Source organism: Clarias gariepinus, chromosome 28 (assembly GCF_024256425.1).
Source record: "Clarias gariepinus isolate MV-2021 ecotype Netherlands chromosome 28, CGAR_prim_01v2, whole genome shotgun sequence".
Lineage (NCBI taxonomy): Eukaryota > Metazoa > Chordata > Actinopteri > Siluriformes > Clariidae > Clarias > Clarias gariepinus.
Genome location: NC_071127.1, coordinates 17,749,923 through 17,768,698, shown reverse-complemented (window position 1 = coordinate 17,768,698; position 18,776 = coordinate 17,749,923). Strand labels below are relative to the sequence as shown.

The 18,776-nt window shown below is 39.6% G+C and overlaps 2 protein-coding genes and 1 long non-coding RNA gene across 3 annotated transcripts in view; all 3 read right to left on the bottom strand.

Moving 5' to 3' along the window:
* Nucleotides 1–2,097: 2,097 nt before the first annotated feature.
* On the bottom strand, nucleotides 2,098–2,874 carry LOC128516180 (cortexin domain-containing 1 protein-like). Its single transcript, XM_053490490.1, has one exon. The coding sequence runs from the start codon at nucleotides 2,767–2,769 to the stop codon at nucleotides 2,584–2,586; it is 186 nt and encodes a 61-aa protein (XP_053346465.1). The 5' UTR covers nucleotides 2,770–2,874; the 3' UTR covers nucleotides 2,098–2,583.
* A 60-nt stretch (nucleotides 2,875–2,934) lies between these two features.
* Nucleotides 2,935–9,395, bottom strand: LOC128516083 (uncharacterized). The gene is made up of 3 exons (XR_008356742.1): nucleotides 8,526–9,395; nucleotides 8,332–8,380; nucleotides 2,935–3,001 (listed from the first exon to the last, which is right to left on the bottom strand). It is a non-coding gene; the product is annotated as an uncharacterized LOC128516083 (long non-coding RNA).
* Nucleotides 9,396–10,161: 766 nt separating this feature from the next.
* cers2a (ceramide synthase 2a) overlaps nucleotides 10,162–18,776 on the bottom strand; it is a 33,690-nt gene continuing 25,075 nt past the window's right edge. Inside the window, exons 7-11 of the mRNA XM_053490033.1 lie at nucleotides 18,055–18,147; nucleotides 16,046–16,174; nucleotides 14,344–14,450; nucleotides 14,023–14,176; nucleotides 10,162–12,410 (exon numbers count right to left, since the gene is read on the bottom strand). Coding sequence (XP_053346008.1) covers nucleotides 12,252–12,410; nucleotides 14,023–14,176; nucleotides 14,344–14,450; nucleotides 16,046–16,174; nucleotides 18,055–18,147 — 642 coding nt within the window. The 3' untranslated portion in view covers nucleotides 10,162–12,251. The remainder of the gene's footprint in view (nucleotides 12,411–14,022; nucleotides 14,177–14,343; nucleotides 14,451–16,045; nucleotides 16,175–18,054; nucleotides 18,148–18,776) is intronic.

The window sequence follows — 18,776 nt, the reverse complement described above, 5'->3', positions numbered from 1 at the left end:
AAGTTATGGAATAGTCTTCCAAATAGTGTTCGGGACACAGACACAGTCTCAGGGTTTAAGTCCAGGCTAAAAACCTATTTATTTAATCAAGCATTATTGTAAATAGATTTGTCTTGGGTAAAGGAGCAGATCTGGGGGACTCATGGACGTAGAGTATTATGGTAAACTGGTATGTTTAGATGCTGTCTTCCTCACTCTCATTGATCACTCAGGTTTGTTGACGGTGAGGTGATTGGTTGCTTTACATCTCAGGAAGCCCTCATGTTTGTGTTTCCTTCTGGCTCTCCCTTTTAGTTATGATGTCATAGTAAGTTCTGCTGGAGTCCCTGTTTGCACTCTACACTGAGGGCCTGTCCACACGGAGACGCGTTTCGCTGTATACGTATACATTTTTTATCGTATTGGCGTTTCGTCCACACGGATCCGGCGTTTTAGGAGACTGAAACCGCTATTTTTTGAAACCGGGTCCCAAAGTGGATAAATCTGAAAACGCCACCCTTGCGGTTTCGTGTGTACGGCCGATCCGTATATTTTGTGAAACGATGATCTCATCACATCATGTGTCACACGTAACAGCAACAACAATAATGGCGGACTACATGATTGTGTACGTGTTGCTACAAAGCCTGCTAGCTTTATTACAGCAAAATCTATTGCTTCTATGCAACTGTTATGAGCAACAAGCGATAATGGAAAACACAATCTTGGTTCGTATACAGCGTGCAAGGTTATGCGCATGCTCAAAGTCTTCTTCTCCGTGTATAGTGTATCTTTATGGGTAAATTACAGCGCCCCATACTGGTCTGGCATATATACTACACCGTTTTCAGTGGTTTCGTGTGTACGCAGATATTTCGTGAGACGACGCCGTATTAACGAAAAAAAATGAAAAGAAACGCACCGGCTTCGTGTGGACGAACCCTAAATATACATTCACATTATACATTGTTTGACTCTGACAATACCTAACTGCCATCTCTAATTCTCTCTCTCCTCCTCCTCTTTCTCCCTCTCTCTTTTTCCCTCTACCTATCACTCTGTAGCTATACATGTCGCTCCTGAGCTGCTAATGATCCAGACCCCCTATGCCCCCAGGGGCTGAATGACTCATCCTGGTGTCCTGCTTCTGCTTGGAGATCTCTTCGCATGGATGCCCTGTGTGGTGACTGGGGACGGTTCCACTTTTCCACTAAGACAATCCTGTCCTCGGCTGATGCAGACAGCTGTTCCCTGAAGACTTGTGACTTCAGTCGTTTGATAGTTCAGGGCTGGAGTTTCCTACAGTCTACCTGAGCCTCTAATAATGAACTGGACTCCATTTTAACTTAAACACATCTCCTGTTATACTGAACTTCCAGTCTCGCACAGTATGATGCAGATCAATCCCTGCTGTCCGTTTCACCCAAAAGAGGATGGGTTCCCTGTTGAGTCTGGTTCCTTTCAAGGCTTCTTCCTACTACCATCTCAGGGAGTTTTTTCATGCCATTGTCGCCCTCGGCTTGCTCACCAGGGACAGTCTTATCATTGTGATTCATACACATTCACATCACATACAAACTTAAATAATTCTTTTGAATACGTATAGCAAAGCGTTATGCAAATAAAATTGAATTGAATAGATCAATTGATATCTGGCTTCATAAAAAAGTCTTCAAATTAAGAAGTTGACGAAAATTGGAAACTCAGACGGTTCACATTTTTTTATTCCGGGAATGAATGTAAGAGCTGCGTGTACTGAAACCAGAAATGCTGTAGGTACTCTGTCATGTTTTATACATTTCATTTCACAACCATTTTCTTGAGTTTCATGAAGTTCACAGTCACCATGATACACCACCAAAGTTATGTACAGTGACGTAAATGATTAAAAAGGCATACAATATACAGAAAAATAAAAAAAGCTGTCCACTTTAATAGGAACACCTGCTCGTTCATGAACGCAATCCATCTTTTCCGTTATTATGCGGCAGCAGCACGATGCGTCAAATCATGCACATGCCGGTCAAGAGTTTTAGTTAATGTCGATGTTTAACATCAAAATGAGGAAAAAAGGACAAAAGTGTGTATGATATCAAGCACTGCATAATGAGCTGGTCTCCAAAAACTGATGATTTTCATACCCCAGGCTTTAGTGTTTACACAGAATTAACTAATCAATCGATCACTGTGCAAAAGTCTTAGACATGTATTTGGCATGAGCTTAAAAATTCCCTTCATTCTCTTGAAACCTGTAGCTTTCAACAGCAATCTGCTGCTGGATCAAGCATGTTTAAGATCTTGCCAGTTTGTTTCTTTTTTAACACATTAATGCATAAATATTTAAAATTTTATAAGACCTAGAACGACTACAAAAAGAGGATTTTTAATTAAAACTCTAAGAGTAAGATGATTCTGTTTAAAGTCCATTAAACAAAACTCCTCCACGTTTGCACTTGACTTATACAAACTTAAATAGTTCTTTTGATTGTGTAAAGCTGCTTTGCGACAATGTCATGATGACAATGCTTGCATGTCTGGTCCTCACAAAATCTCAGGCCCAACACCCACAGTGAGTTCACTATGTGGGATGGGCCAAAGCAACCGTCAGTTAGTGATCTGCTCCTCCTGATAAGTGGACGTGGGGATGGAGCCGTAAGGGTCGACCACTGTTTGGGCACAGCGGACAACTGTGATGACCAGGAAGAGGCAGAGAAGAAAGAGGAAAAAGAGCGCAAATCCTAAATCCACATCGATCTCTAATGAAGATTGTGTTTTTGATGGATGCTCCATGTTGCAGAAATGACGCTCAGGATCTCGGTGTAGTCGTATCAGTTGTAGTAGCGTCACTGGTTTACGGTTAACTTTACTTCTTTATGGCCTGGTGCACCAGCGAGGTGTGACACTGAGATGTGTCAGAGATGAAGCAGAAGTTCTGCTGATATGAAAAACGTACCAAGTCCAGCCTTCAGTTATACTTGGTGTGTGGGTTACTTAAGGTGAAGAAAGGCACACTGGTTAACATCTGTGTGAAAAGGAACGACATGTTTTATAGGAACAATCAATTTGATTTTATACTGTACATATAAACGCTTTCAACAATTCCTTTATAGAATCTAAAAATATATATATAAAATGTAACTAATTTTCTATAACTTGTACAGAAAATCGGCTAGAGGGTGACAGTAAACGGAAAAACTCCCTGAGATGGCAACAGAGAAAAACCTTGAAAGGAACCAGACTTAACAGGGAACCCATCCTCATTTGGGTGATAACGGATAGCAGGGATTTGTCTGCTGTCATACTACAGTCAAAGGGGGCTTATATGGGAGCCTAATGGGAGTGGTTTAACAGGGAGGCTTTAGATTTCAAACTGTGCATTTGGGTTTTAGTTTTTTTATCACATACAATTTTACCACCAACTTTTTGGTCATACAGTAGAAACAACTAAAAACAACCATGAAAACACATGATCAAAACTGATAACTTTGTCACTCTATACTGCACAATCCTGACCCTATACACTCACCTAAAGGATTATTAGGAACACCACACTAATACGGTGTTTGACCCCCTTTCGCCTTTAGAACTGCCTTAATTCTATGTGGCATTGATTCAACAAGGTGCTGAAAGGATTCTTTAGAAATGTTGGCCCATATTGATAAGATAGCATCATGCAGTTAATGGAGATTTGTGGGATGCACATCCAGGGCAAGAAGCTCCTGTTCCACCACATCCCAAAGATGCTCTATTGGGTTGAGATATGGTGACTGTGGGGACATTTTAGTACAGTTATTTTAAATTGGTTTCTTGAACATGACAACATACAGTTCGTTGTCATGTTCAAGAAACCAATTTGAAATAATTCGAGCTTTGTGACATGGTGCATTATCCTGCTGGAAGTAGCCATCAGAGGATGGGTACATGGTGGTCATAAAGAGATGGACATGGTCAGAAACAATGTTCAGGTAGCCTGTGGCATTTAAACGATGCCCAATTGGCACTAAGGGGCCTAAAGTGTGCCAAGAAAACACCCCCCACATCACCACCACCACCAGCCTGCACAGTGGTAACATGGAGGGGATCTACAACTGCCCCACGTAGACTCTCTACTGGTGTCCTGCAGGGCTCAGTACTTGGTCCTTTTCTGTTCTCCCTCTATACCCGGTCTCTTGGTAAGGTCATATCATCGCATGGATTTTCATACCATTGTTATGCAGATGACACCCAACTTGTTCTCTCCTTTCCTCCCTCTGACACTCAGGTTTCCACCCGGATCTCAGCATGTCTGGCAGACATCTCATTCTGGATGGCTGCTCATCAGCTGAAGCTCAATCTCAGTCAAACCGAACTGTTGTTTATTCCTTGTGACTCATTCCCAGGTCAAGACCTTGTGATATCCCTGGACAACAACCAAATCACTCCTTCAGCCCCCGCCCACAATCTTGGGGTAACTGTGGACAATCATTTGTCATTTTCCCCACACATCGCTAACCTTACTCGCTCTTGTTGATTTCTTCTTTACAATATCAGAAGAATTCGCCCATTTCTTTCTTCACAGGCTACTCAGGTGCTTGTTCAGTCCCTTGTTATTTCAAGACTGGACTACTGCAACTCACTCCTGGCAGGCCTGCCTCTGTCCACGATTCGTCCTCTGCAACTGATCCAGAATGCAGCAGCACGTCTCGTTTTAACCTTCCCAAGTTCTCCCACACCACACCACTCCTCCGCTCCCTGCACTGGCTTCCTGTAGCGGCCCGCATCAAATTCAAAACACTTGCCTCTCTGCGCTAATTGCACCACACACTGCACCACGTTCCCTCCGATCCTCCAGCACTGCTCGCCTCATCCCACCTCTCATCTCTCAGGGATCGAGGGCGGCATTCATCCAGGCTCTTTTCTGTTCTGGCATCTAGGTGGTGGAATGAACTTCCTCTAGATGTCCGTACAGCAGAGACTTTGACTATCTTTAAACGACGACTCAAGGCGCATCTGTTTCTCCAGTACTTGGACTAACCCCCCCACAAGAATAAAACCTCTTCCCAGTTGTGTTGGACTAATGGCACTTAGTTATTAACCTAGTTAACCCAGTGTAAGTATGTATCCAATGATGTAAACATTAAAGCACTTTTTGTAAGTCGCTCTGGATAAGAGCATCTGCCAAATACCTAAATGTAAATGTAAACAAGGCATGATGGATCCATGTTCTGTCATTCTGTTGTAGCCCATCCGCCTCAAGGTTGTGCGTGTTGTGGCTTCACAAATGCTTTGCTGCATATCTTGGTTGTAATGAGTGGTTAGTTCAGTCAAAGTAGCTCTTCTATCAGCTTGAATCAGTCGGCCCATTCTCCTCTGACCTCTAGCATCAACAAGGCATTTTCACCCACAGGACTGCCGCATACTGGATGTTTTTCCCTTTTCACACCATTCTTTGTAAACCCTAAAATTGGTTGTGCGTGAAAATCCCTCAGACCGGCCCGTCTGGCACCAACAACCATGCCACGCTCAAAATTTCTTAAATCACCTTACTTTCCCATTTTGACATTTAGTTTGGAGTTCAGGAGATTGTCTTGACCAGGACCACACCCCTAAATGCATCGAAGCAACTGCCATGTGATTAGATAATTGCATTAATGAGAAGTTGAACAGGTGTTCCTAATAATCCTTTAGGTGAGTGTATATCTTTATTATATTTATTATATAAGATGTGAAGTAGAATCTTTGAGATGGATAAATGGATAGACGTTTTAAAAAAATGTACCATATTTAATTCCATGTGTCGAAACCTTTTTTCAACCAGCCAAAACAGCTGTTACACACATTGCTGCTAATCTATAAAATGTTTTACAGCCCATATCTTGTGTATTTATTGTCTCACACTGTTGTGTATTTGCACTTCATGTAATCCTGTTTTGTGCTGCACCATCGTCCAAGAGAAACATAGGGGGAAAATGTTTTCAAGATCTTTAATGCATGAGGGCATCCTCAATATGTATCAATACAATCATTTAAACACAGCCAAGAGCTGAAGATGGCTGGGTTACCCATTAGCAACTAATTGCTAACGGACAATCTAGCCCTTTTTAAGAGCCATAGAAGGCTAGGTTAGGCATTAGCAGTTAGCCTTTACCGACTAACCCACTAAAATGTATTGCATCTCTTTAAAATGGCACCCAGAGAATGGTAGAACTGGGCAGAGCTGAGTACCGAGCCAGGGCGAGGGCCTCATGATATATGATCCACAATAGGGGAGAACCTGATTTACTGGTTTAAGCCTTGACCAATACAAAACTGAAAAAAAAAAAAAAAAGACAAACACGGCAGGGAATGTGTTAATTGAGTGTTCATGCACACCGGAAAACAGTCTGATAGTAGATCCCCTTTAATACATATTAACAACACTCCTCTCCTCCTGTTCCTTCTATCTCATCACCGTAATAGCACCGCAGGCCGACCTCCCCATGGCATTTAAGTTCTTATCAATAGTTTAACAGGAGGTTGGATAGTGATGAGCGCGGTTGCTCAAAGGTTCCTAGCCTTTTGTTCTCAGGCAGGGCAAACATCCTGTCCAACCAAAACAAGGCAACCAACACCCCAACACCTCCAGAGGGAGGGAGAAATGCTGAAGCAGCGCAGGGAACGACCAGGTGGCACCAAGAAACATGAACCTCGGAGGAAGGAAATGAAGTCGCTCATCAAAGGAAACAGAGTCTACTGTTGCAAATTAAATATTGGTACCATTTGGAGGCCAGATGTAAAATTAGAGGCCGGGATGTGGGGGGTGAAGCAGGAATGTGATCCTGCTCTTCTGTAATTAGCTGAAATGTCTACTGATCCACAGCCTAATTAGAAGGCATTTCAATCCAACACAGTCTCACAAGTCTTGTACTGTAAAATTTATCGGTATATGATAAATGTTTTTGCACAAAAATCGAGATGTTTTGCAGAGTTTTTTTATTAGCTTTTATTTACATTTTATTAAGTAGGAAATCTTAAAAAAAGTTCTGGTTCTGGCTTTAGCAACTCCTGAGCATTTTGCCTGGGTTCAGGTTGTCTGTACAGAAAAGGTTCACTCAGGTGGACTCATTTCCAAACCAATGCTTTGAGCAGAGATGATTAAAACTCCATCTGAATTTTTTTTTTTTCAAATTTAATTGTAATAATGAATAAATATGAAGCCATTCAAAGTAGGCAAATATTTAGAATTATAATCAAATAGGGATTTCTTCTCTGAGGCATTCTTTAGTGCCCAATGAAAGCAATTCCAGAAATGAGGTGCGGGTGCCAACTGCTTAACGTGTAACAGAACCCGATCACCTAGAAAGCAAGGCTTGTGTGTCTGCATCGCTTATGGAGAAGAAAGAATAGAGAAGGATTCCATCAGTAATTATCCAAGCCATATCTATGAACTCATGGGCCAATTCTTGCCAATCTGCTGGAAAAAAAAATCTTTTTTGCAATGCATCACGTTTAATCATGAAGACTAAAAATACACTGATTTATCGCATATTGATCCCATTAAGAAATTTTTATCATGCTACAGGTACAATGGTACTTCTACACTGATAAGTATACCACACTGTGCTACATGGTTCTAACATGGTACATACATTGGTACAACAGTACAGGTATGGTACATGGTTCGACCTATGGAAGATGGTCAAAAATATTGTATACATGGTATGAAACTGCCTGGACGATATCAAACCAGTAGTATAAACATACCATGTTAGATACCTGCTGAACTAATTACCATAGTATTAACTAACGTATTGTTATACACACCATAGTATAATCACTAAACCCAGTAAAGTGCCACTCTATAAAGTACTATTGTGTCTACTACTGTATATTCAATTCACTTTTATTTATATAGCACTTTTAACAATAGGCAGCTTCCCAAAATTAAAAGAAAATAAAATTTATGGAAGTAATGGTTGACGTACTACAGTAATACTATGGTATATTATGGTATGTTTTATAGTTTCCCCTAATCAACTATAGTACATAAATAAATAAAATCTCTTCAGTAAGATGTCTGCGATATTAAGAGAAATTTTAGAAATCAATGATCTTACATTAAATGACAAAATAAAATATATTAACATTATTGTTGTATCACAGTAAATTAATGAAATAAAGAATTATATAAATTAACAACAAATGTCTGTGATTAAGCAACTTCCATATTAAAAACTGAGCTATGAATAAGGTCAATATCATATCAGAAACTGTAGAAATTTAGTGATTAATTCAAGAAATTAAACTCACACAGGAAACAAGAAAGAAAGAAAGAAAAACATTTTTTAGATAAAGAAAAATCAAGCATTCATTAGAACAGTTCTGTCTACTTACTGTGTATAAATGTAGACGTAATCGCAAGCGAAATCCTTCACGTCATCATCTTAATGCATGTTAAAAAATTTGTTAAAAAAAATTTTTTTTTTAAGTTGATATTTTTGCTGTGTTCAAATATTTGGAAATTTCCTATAAGCAAGTTACTGTAGTTAAACCTGTAATGGGATTCATCAACCCCAATGTAAACTCACCTGTCACACACACACACATCACATCAGAATCTTCTCTTCTTTCAATAAGGCTGAATTGCAGAGGTACTCTATTTACACTAGCAGGGGGGTGAGAGGGATGCACAGGAGCGCCTGGAGTTCAGGTGTTGAGAAAGCTGAGAGACTGGAACACAGACGGCTGAAACAGACAGACTGACAGACTTGTCCTCTGGAAGTGTTGCCACTGATTATTGCTCCAGGATTGTATCCTTACCAACACACACACACACACACACACTATCCTCACACAAAAGTTCAACAATACTATGATGGTAACTGATCCGAAGACACCAAAGCAGGAGCTGAAAAGCGTCCAAGGTCAATTAGAGTAAAAGCTTACGCCTCGGAGTGTGACTATGGCTTGTGCTTCGAATAAAATTAACTCAGTATTTAGTTTAAAACATGAAATTGGGTCTGACATGGACAAGTAGACGGATAAATTTAATTATCTTTTGCCGTAGCAGTGCGACAGGATACCACAAGATCTACTACGTTTTATACATACAGTATGTAAATATAGAATGATATTTGCTTTAAATGTACAAACTATTATAAGTAACCTACAAACATTTTAAACAATACACGTCCATTTTCTGTAGATCTGATATTTGATACAATCAGGCAAAAATTCGTCAACTATTTCTTGTATTTCTCGTCCTAACCATATTTATTTATAATGTTATTATGCATATTTAAATCATCACTTGTGATGTAGTGCTGTGATACGGTCGTAGGCATCACAGCCTTGCTGATATTCAGTACAACAGCACGGCCTCAAGTGTTATATGGCTTTTATACAACAGTTCCACAAACACCATTTATTATCAACAGATTACGATACAACAGGTTAGCACGTTCACCTCGCAGCAGTGTAAATGATGAGTGAGAGAGATTTCTTGTAGAGCTGGCGACTGCCGGTTACTGTAACTTACAGGGGTGAAGGTAGTTTTAAAGTCTTATCAGTACTATGTAGCCAAAAGGGGAATAGAACAAACCATACAGAAGAAACTTACAAGATTTACTTCATATGTATTTCCACTTATTTCACTTTGGAATATCAGCTCTGCTAACAATCAGGTTTTGGGGTTAAATCTTAAATAGCGATAAAATGAAAAACTAGTGCACCCGTACCACACACACCAAGTAGTACCCTTGACCAGGGGGTTAAAGAAGAAATTGGGATTCAGCCTTGCGTTAGAAGCTAGCTTCTTAGCTTACATTGGCTGCAAACAGAACATGGATGGGACAGAGGCAATTCAGAACGACTTATAATGTTAAAATTATATATATATTCAACCCACAGCAGAAACAAAGACACAAAGGTTTGGTTATCAACAGTCTTTTATCTTAAATTGCATATGATACAAAATACAACATAAAAACACTGGCAGTTGCGACACTGATCATGTTTTTGTGTGTATCATTGATGTAGACAACGGTGGCAGGATTTATTTGGTTGGATTGGTTTTGGCATTACGTTATTATAAGGGGTGATTTACATGAGGAAGAAAGGCAGGGCAAAAACGACGACGAAAAACCAAAATTAAATAAAATAAAGAAATTAAGACAGTAACCGCAGTCTGAAACTTTAATCTCATTACATCGGCTTTTGTTATGGTTTGCTTTTTTTTTTTTTTTTTCAGATTCATCTGCTCATTGGAGCAATTTTTTTTCATTCCAGTTAAACCAAACATGACTGCTTTTCAGTGTTTAGGATGAAGAAGCTAAACTGACTGGCATGGATGCGAGGTAACTAAAAGACACGCTTTTAAGAAATAAAGCGGTAAGAAAAACCTAAAACCAGACGACACGCGTTAGCTGCAGAAAATTAAACAACATGACCACGACATGTAAACCTTGCGCATAATCATATGTATATAATTTTTTTTTTTTCTTTCCTATTCCTATTCTCAGGTATATTCTCACCATTAATTCCAACACTGGATGTAAATCTAGAGTTCAGAGCGTTTGTGAAACAAGTATGCCGTTCGAGTAGGACTTTACAGTCCTGTTTAAACCCATAAAGCTCACGCGTCTAGATCAGCCTCGTTGAAGCGTGCGAGCTTAACAGACGCATAGTGTTACAGATCGACCCGACTATCAAGCACTTCAACCTTTGCTTTTAGTCTACACTCAGGCTTTATTTCTATACATCAAGTGTTATAAAGTGCATCCGGTGGCGGAACGAGCGATAAATACTGACTCTTCATCGTATTAATACTACAACTGACACACGAAAGCTCAACGACCTGTTACCTTCTGAGAAGTTATTTGGTAAAACATTTTTTTTTAACATGTTGCTATAGAAGTTGCTTTTTTTTTTTTAATGGAAATTTTTTGTTTTTCTTTTCCTCCCATCAAATCCTCCTTTTTTTTTTTTTTTTTTTAAACATTTTTCAAAAAATGTACAATTTCACCTTAAAGATTTTCAACACCTAAATTGATCACTAAGATATTGTGGTGGTAGTTTGCTTGTTTGTTTTTCTTGAATTACATTATTAACAAAACTGGAACTTCTTGGAATCTCAACGAAAAAAAAAAAAAAAAACATGGACCTCGAGTATAAAATAATCAAACAAACGATGGAAACAAACATAAAAAAAAAAAAAACAATAAAACAATAAAACAGTAAAATCATATTAAATCAGAGTAATTTTCAGGAATACAGTAATAATAAAGAGCAAGACAAAACAACAGGGAAATTACAATTAAAAATATAAGCAAAACTGAAATGTCACAAAGTTATATCGTTAGATTTTTCTTCTCGTCTTTGACTATGAGCAAACTTTTAACTGGGACGATTTTTTTAATTATTATTATTAGTTTGTATTTTTAAGCTGGCACAAACATAATTAGTTCAGATTACGTGAAAAACTGGACTGGACAGAACAAGACGAATAGACTAGACAAAATATAAGGCACTAAAAGCGGGCCACTTAACCTTTTGGCTTCGGGGTCGGGGTGTCCTGGGTGAGCTGAGCTTAAGAGAGTACTAATTGTTCTGCGCAGCTTCACATCAGGTGTGTTTAGGCAGCAGTGTTAATTACTAGTCTTTAAAAGACACAAGATTATCTCTAGGGCAGTAGGGTGGTGTGGAGCGGAAGTAAACTATAGTGCAACTGGGCAGTACACACAGGAGGGCTGACGACAGCACTGTCGAGAGAACGTGTGTGTGTGTGTGTGTGTGTGTATGTATATTTATACATACACTAGGAATGTATTCGGAGATGAACCCCACAAACAGTTCTGCATTTGATTCTGATTTCAGGTAAACTGGTAAAGCTTTAGCGGATATTTACATCGTGATCAGACGTGAGGAGAAACAACAGGATAAAGACGAGAAGAGACGAGACGAGACGAGTGAGTGTTTCACATTAACCAGGCAAAACAGGCAGGACATACACAAAGCAGGTCAGGGACAATTCAGATTCACTGACTCTGGAAATTTCACTAAAAATTTTAGTGCATTTTCTTGAAAAATTTTGACCTTAATGATCGTTTCATCTGGAGCGTGACTTATTACTTAATTTCTTTACGAGATTAGTGTTCGATTGTGGTTAAGGATACTTGGTCAATTGTATTTGTCTGGCTGTAACTTCTAACCATGACTCAATCTATTTATGTGTGTGTGTTTTTGAAGAGGACGGTATCTCCATCCATCCTCTCCTGTCTTTCCTCTCTCCTGCCTCCTCCTCCTTCTCGTACCCGTCACTCCGTCTTGCGATGGTGGTTGTTGTTGGAGACCGAGTGGCCGTTCTGCAGCGGCCCGTTTTTCGTCTTGGGACGTCTCTCGCTCTCGTGCGCCTCGTCTTCCTCCGACGAGTCATCCGTCTCTTCTCGGTCGCTCCGCTCGTCTTCCACTATATGCTGTGCGATAAAAAAATAAGTCAGGGAGATACAGTTAGAGGAACAAAAACAATTGAAAACAAATTGAAAATCTCAATTTACTTTTTTTTTTTTTAAGGAGGGATGTTAGTGTTGTGTGTTGTTAGTAATTGGCATGGGGATTGAGCAGTTGAGGGTTCAAAGACTTGCTCCAGGGCTCACTTAGTGGTGTAGGGGTTTGAACCAATGACCTTTTCCTGCAGTCCAAGGTCTTGACCACTAAGCTGCGCCCTTTTATTTTTTTTATGCTAGTGAATACCAATATTAAATCTAGCAGGTAAAAAATTCCCTCACTGACAAATTCTAAATGTTATTGAATAAATTGATGTGCTTTTAAATCATATAGTGTCTTTTAAGTTTGTTTATTTTTAAGTTTGTTAAGTTACCTGACTGGCAGCATCTTTATCTACAAAAAAGAACTAGAATTCAATCCGGCTTGGGAGGGGGGGTGGGAATAACCATTTTTAAAGGACCAAATTATTGGGCTGATGAAAAAAAAGAAAACAACTAAGAAAATTTTTTATTATTATGTTAAGTCCATCAACTCCGTGGATGAAATGTGAACAGGGAAAAAAAAAATATATATATATATATGCATATATGTTTGCTTTGGTGGAAAAGGTGCAATAGTCCGGGAAGGCATCACCAGCCATCGCCAAACAGATTTGGTTATTGTACATGGCTCAGTCACTGCGCGTTCTTACCTCAGAGACACTATAGAACCCATCATCATCCCCCAATTCCGCCAGCACACCCCCAACGTTCTGTTCATGGATGATAACGCTCCACCACATTGTGGCAGAATTGTCACAGCTCGACTTCAGGAAGTTGGAGTGCCTCATATGGTATGGCCATTAATGTCCCCTGACCTGAACCCCATAGAGCACGTCTGGGACCAGTTGAAGCAGTGACTGGATGATCGTACCCCACCCCCACATTACCTGGCGTGACCTGGTGGCCACCCCCACCCAGTGACCCTGTGTGTAGCACTTGTGGACGAGTGGAACACACTGCCTCAGAACATTATTATGAGGAGCATGAGACGTCGCTGTCGAACTGTCAATGCGGCAAATGGTTTAAACACCTGCTACTAACATTGTCAATTTTTGTTATTTGTGGCTATCTCTGTTATTGTCTACATTTTTGGAGTAATAAATATTAAACTAATGAAAATGGTGTTTCTTCTCATACATTATTAGTAATATCAAAGGGAACTTTTACTTATCTAATTCAAATTCAGAGCAAATAGGAAAAGGACTCATGTAAATAACAATATCCCTAACTTATTGTGAGTGTATATATCAACAATGGAGATCACGTAAACTCTTGGTGAAGTGGAATGGGGGGGAAAATACATTTTTAAAAAGATCGACAGGAGAAGAACAGATCTATGTTTAATAGATTACACAGTGTGATGACATCTCACAGGTTCAGAACTAAACAGCGACACAAAACAAAACAATTGTAAAAAAGGATTGATTTTGCTAAGAAGCCTCAAGTTTGAACTTTGGAGTAATAGAAAAAGGTCATGTGACCTATTTAGAGAGAGAGAGAGAGAGAGAGAGAGAGAATAAAAAACGTAAGAGGCACTTACATTGCCTGGGAGGAACTTGATGGCCATGCGCAGAATGAGCAAAAACCAGAAGATGTGCAGGCACAGGAGCACAAACAGAAGCCCGTTGAAGAAGTAATAACCGAAGAATGGAGGATAGATGGTCACTGGATAGACCCAGGTACAGTGCATAATCCTGAAAGAGAAACAAAATGGATACCGCCAAGAGATTAACTGAATTTAGTGCATTAATTAAGGAATTAAATCCGATTGTTTAAAAATTGATTATGAAATAACAAAAAAAAAAAAAAAAAACACGGCACATTAAATCACGACATTGATCAGGAGGGAAGAGTCTCTCACCAGAACGGAAGGATGACGAGTCTTGTGATGAAGAAGACGGCGGCGAAGACAATGAAGATGTGGTTACACGTCTTTCTCCAGCCAGCATAGTTAAACATTTTGGCAGACTGTGACGGGGCAGGAGAGAAAGAGACGAGGGTTATCTTCAGCATCATGTCAGTGAGATTCCACCAGGGGGCAGATAAGGTTAGAAGAGGTCGCATTTTACTTTACATTATGAGAACAAGAACAACACAGAACTCCGATCTGAAAAATGGACGAACACTGTCCTTTCCAACGTGCGAAAAAGACTTGATTTAAACCATTTTTTTCTTGAAGCACTTTTCATAGATATTATAACAACTGCATAGGAGGAACAACACAAAAACCTGCTGTTTTATTTGGATTATTTAACGCTCGTCCAAGTGGCTCAGATCCTCACGCTCGCCCATTTTTCCATTTGCTTCCAACTTTGAGACCTGACTGTTCCCCCAAGACAATCAAGGTTATTCACTTCACCTTCCACTCACTCACTTACTCACTCATCGCTTTATCCTGTATTTAGGGTCGCAGGGACCTGGAGCCTATCGCAGGAGGCTTAGGGCACAAGGCAGGGTAGACAGGGTGCCAATCCATCGCAGGGCACAAACACACACGCGCTCATTCACACACTACGGGCAATTTGGGAACACCAATTAGCCTAACCTACAGGTCTTTGGACTGTGGGAGGATACCGGAGTACCTGGAGAAAACCCACCAAGCACGGGGAGAACATGCAAACTCCATGCACACAGAGACGGGAATCGAGCCTGGCTGGGAATCGAACCCGGACCCTGGAGGTGCAAGGCGACAGTGCTATAACTATGAATTTCTTTTTATTAAAATTTTTTATACATTAACATTTGTGAAGACAGAAAACATTTTTGTCTTTTACAATTTTAAAATAGTTTACGCACATCGTTTTCAAATCAATGTGCAATTAATTGATTGTGATTGTATGACATGTTGGTTATTGTAATAACCAAACACTGAGGGATGTAAACACAACAATAACAACAAAAAAATATATACAAAATTAAATATAAACTTAAATGAATTCTGCCTGAAATCTCTACCCATACTGCTGCCCCAGACCTTTAATCACAACTCTGATCAACACAACATCGACAAGCGTGTTGCTCATCGCTGGTTCTCATTTACACGTAAATAAAAATTAACTTTGCAAAACATTTTTTTTTAACATGGACAATACCACCTCTGCTTTAAGTCTGAATTAAATATATAAAACATATACAAACATATAATGTGAATTTTAAGCCTAATTACAAAATTATTTGTCATAAATGACCTGCATTACCCTTACGGCCCACTAGGGGGAAGGCCAGACTTTGGGAAACTGCTCTAGTTTCAAGCCTGTGGCACAGCAGGTTGTGTTGTAGCCTCACAGCTCAGGTTACTACCGTCTGTGCAGTTTTTGCATGTTCTCCCTTGTGTCTTTGGCGTAAATGTGTGTGTGTTGGGTTTCTGCCAGATTCCCCGACTTCCTCCCACCTGGGAGTTGTTATTCGCAGTGCTTAATTGAGCGTTAAGTGTTGACCTGCAAATAAACCGGCGATCCCGTCCTGGCGGTATTCCTGCCTTGTAAAACTGAAGGGATAAAAATTCCTGCCATTGAGCCAACCTCTGACCCTTGATCCCTTAACCCTGATGCGGAGAGTTTTACCTCAAGCAGATAATCTGCAGCATCGTGCACCAGCATGATTAGAGTTCCTGCTCGGATGTAGTTCACGCACCAGGAGAAACTTATTAAAAGAATGGTGGCGACATGGTGGACGATCTGCTCCTTAAAGTCCTGAGAGAGAGAGAGAGAGAGAGAGAGAGAGAGAGAGAGAGAGAGACAATGAGATACATTACACATGCTTTTTTATTGTACTTCACTATTGTTTAGGGAGACACATGAAGTTAAATCCAGCTGAAGCTGTTTCAGGAACTGACGTTAGACAACTGGTGCATGTCGGACATCCCATGTTATGTGAATTTGCTCAGGCTAATCATTTGCATCTGTTGCTTTACTGCATTGATTTACATAACCTTGTCCAAAAAAAAAAAAAAAAAAAAAAAAAAATCTCGCATTCAAATACTGCCAAGTCTACTGCCACATGAAATTAGTCGCCTAAAACATGAAGGTTTCTCCTGCTTCGCCGCCTCGACTACATCTGTGCGCCAATAAAACAGAAAACCCCACAGGACTAAACTGCTCCACTTGTTTTGCATTTGCATCATCCTCTCCTCTTCGCCCGGTCCAGCAAGCGACTTTTCATTTAAATTGAAGTCACTTTGCGGTTCGATGTTCATGTCAAATTAGGAAGCACCGACGTCCAGACAAACTGCACAGTGCAGCTTCGTTGTTAAACGACGGCAAGTCTGAGTGTCGAGAGATTTCATGGGAGAGATGATGCAAGACAGAAAAAGTGTTGCAGCTCAAGTATTGAGCTTCCCAACTAGTGATGCGGCTGGAGTTCATTTCATGAGTCGGTTTCATTTTAAACCTTGCTCGAAACGAATTATAACGCTAGATCAATGAAATAACGCACAGGAACTTGAATGACAACCGATTACATCTCTGACCGACTTCAAAATGAACAAATATCTCAAATATCGCAGCCAATGTAAAGATCGAGACTTACAGGCTCCAACAATCGTACAAATATATCGAAACCATCAACGAAAATAAAAACACAGCAAATCATAAGAAATTTTCTATAAAGCCATTTATGTGAAGGAGAATTTCCAGCCCCTTGTGGTCTATCTTTCGAGCCCCCACTGGATTTCTTCAGCTAATTTGATAACCAAATCCCTTTTCTTTGTGTTTGTTTGTGCAAACGTATTATTCCCGACCACATTCAGTTTTAAGATAAACATATAATTAAAGGCATAATTCCATAAAGAGCTTTTGATATTAACTGCTCACAAAAGCCAAATGCTAGAAAAAAAAAAGCATCACATGTGATGTGTCACTCAATACTCAACATGATGTCACAAAATATAATGTCACAGAAAGTTATTAACCATTTTCCGGGATAAGTTTAAGGCCACGCCCGGCGCGCAGCCACACAGGCTTCCTCAATCTAATCCTTAGAAAAACAAGAGGGTCCTTCACACACTACGACATCAGCGCTATTGTAGCTATGACGATGACGCAATAACCAACAATGATGTAAGAGCCCATCGCATGGTCTTCTAGTACTGTGATAACGGATCCGTTGCACGTGAATACATCAGTGTTATTTCATGATGATATAACACAGATGATGAAGCTAGGATCATGCAGCTTTGCTAACATTTTATAAACGACTGAACACTGAGGACGTCATAGTGAACAAAATCTGACAATTTTTTCCTTTTGTTTACTTCAAAAGGCTGTTTTTCCTTCAGCCGTTTCCCGCTCTCTGCGTTCCGATTGGCTAGAAAGGCGCACTTCTTCATAGAGGTGTTTAAAGCGACAGACACTGAAACGGCGCGTTTGGAAAAGGAGCGGAACAGAATTAATTTTAAGCAGTAGGATCTGAGCTGTGGAACATTAACACATTTTAACGACTTCGCTATTAATTTGTTTAAAAATGAGTTTAATACTGTATGTAAGCTTTAAAAGATATTATCGATCAAAAAATAAGTGCTGTGATATTAAATCATAATGGTTATGAATCCATACTGCATCAACACTATACTCACTTTTCTCTTCACGTCTGATGCGACACTGAAGAGGAGTGAAATGTAAAAACCCAGCTCGATCATGTAATACCAGTACTGAGAAGGAAGCAGATTCTGAAAGGGAGAAAGAAAGAGAAACGTTAATCTTAACGTAAATTCATTAATGATAAAATAACATGAGGACATGGGGCATCTTGATGATTTTATTATCACACAGAAAGGCCATAGTGAAGATTTCTCCCGCCTGCACTAAGGAAATTACACACTAAATATGCTCTTCTTAACCCACTCTGCAACAACCTGATGATTTAATCCCCTTGGATGAACACCTCTGAGAAACTCTACCTCAGACATGCTTCTTTAAACACTGCTGTACAAAAGAGCTAAAAGTATGTGCACCCCAGACCATCGCATTACCAATACGTGGTTGTTCAGCATCTCATGTCAGATTTATTTCCATTGTTTTATGAATGCTTTTTATATTTTGGCTCATTTGTTTTTCGGTGCAAAAAAAAAAAAAAGAGAGCAGCCGGTGCCAAGAGGAATCATAAATTAAGGTTAAGTAAGGTTTATTGTCTATTTATTTCCGATTGACTTCATTTACATGTCTTTTAAAAATATATTCCTAATTTAATATGCAAAAGTATGTTTATAGTGTTGGAAATTGGCGATATGGACGGCTGGAATGGATTATCTGCATTTACATTATTTCCTATGGGGAGATGCATTTCGCAATAAGAACT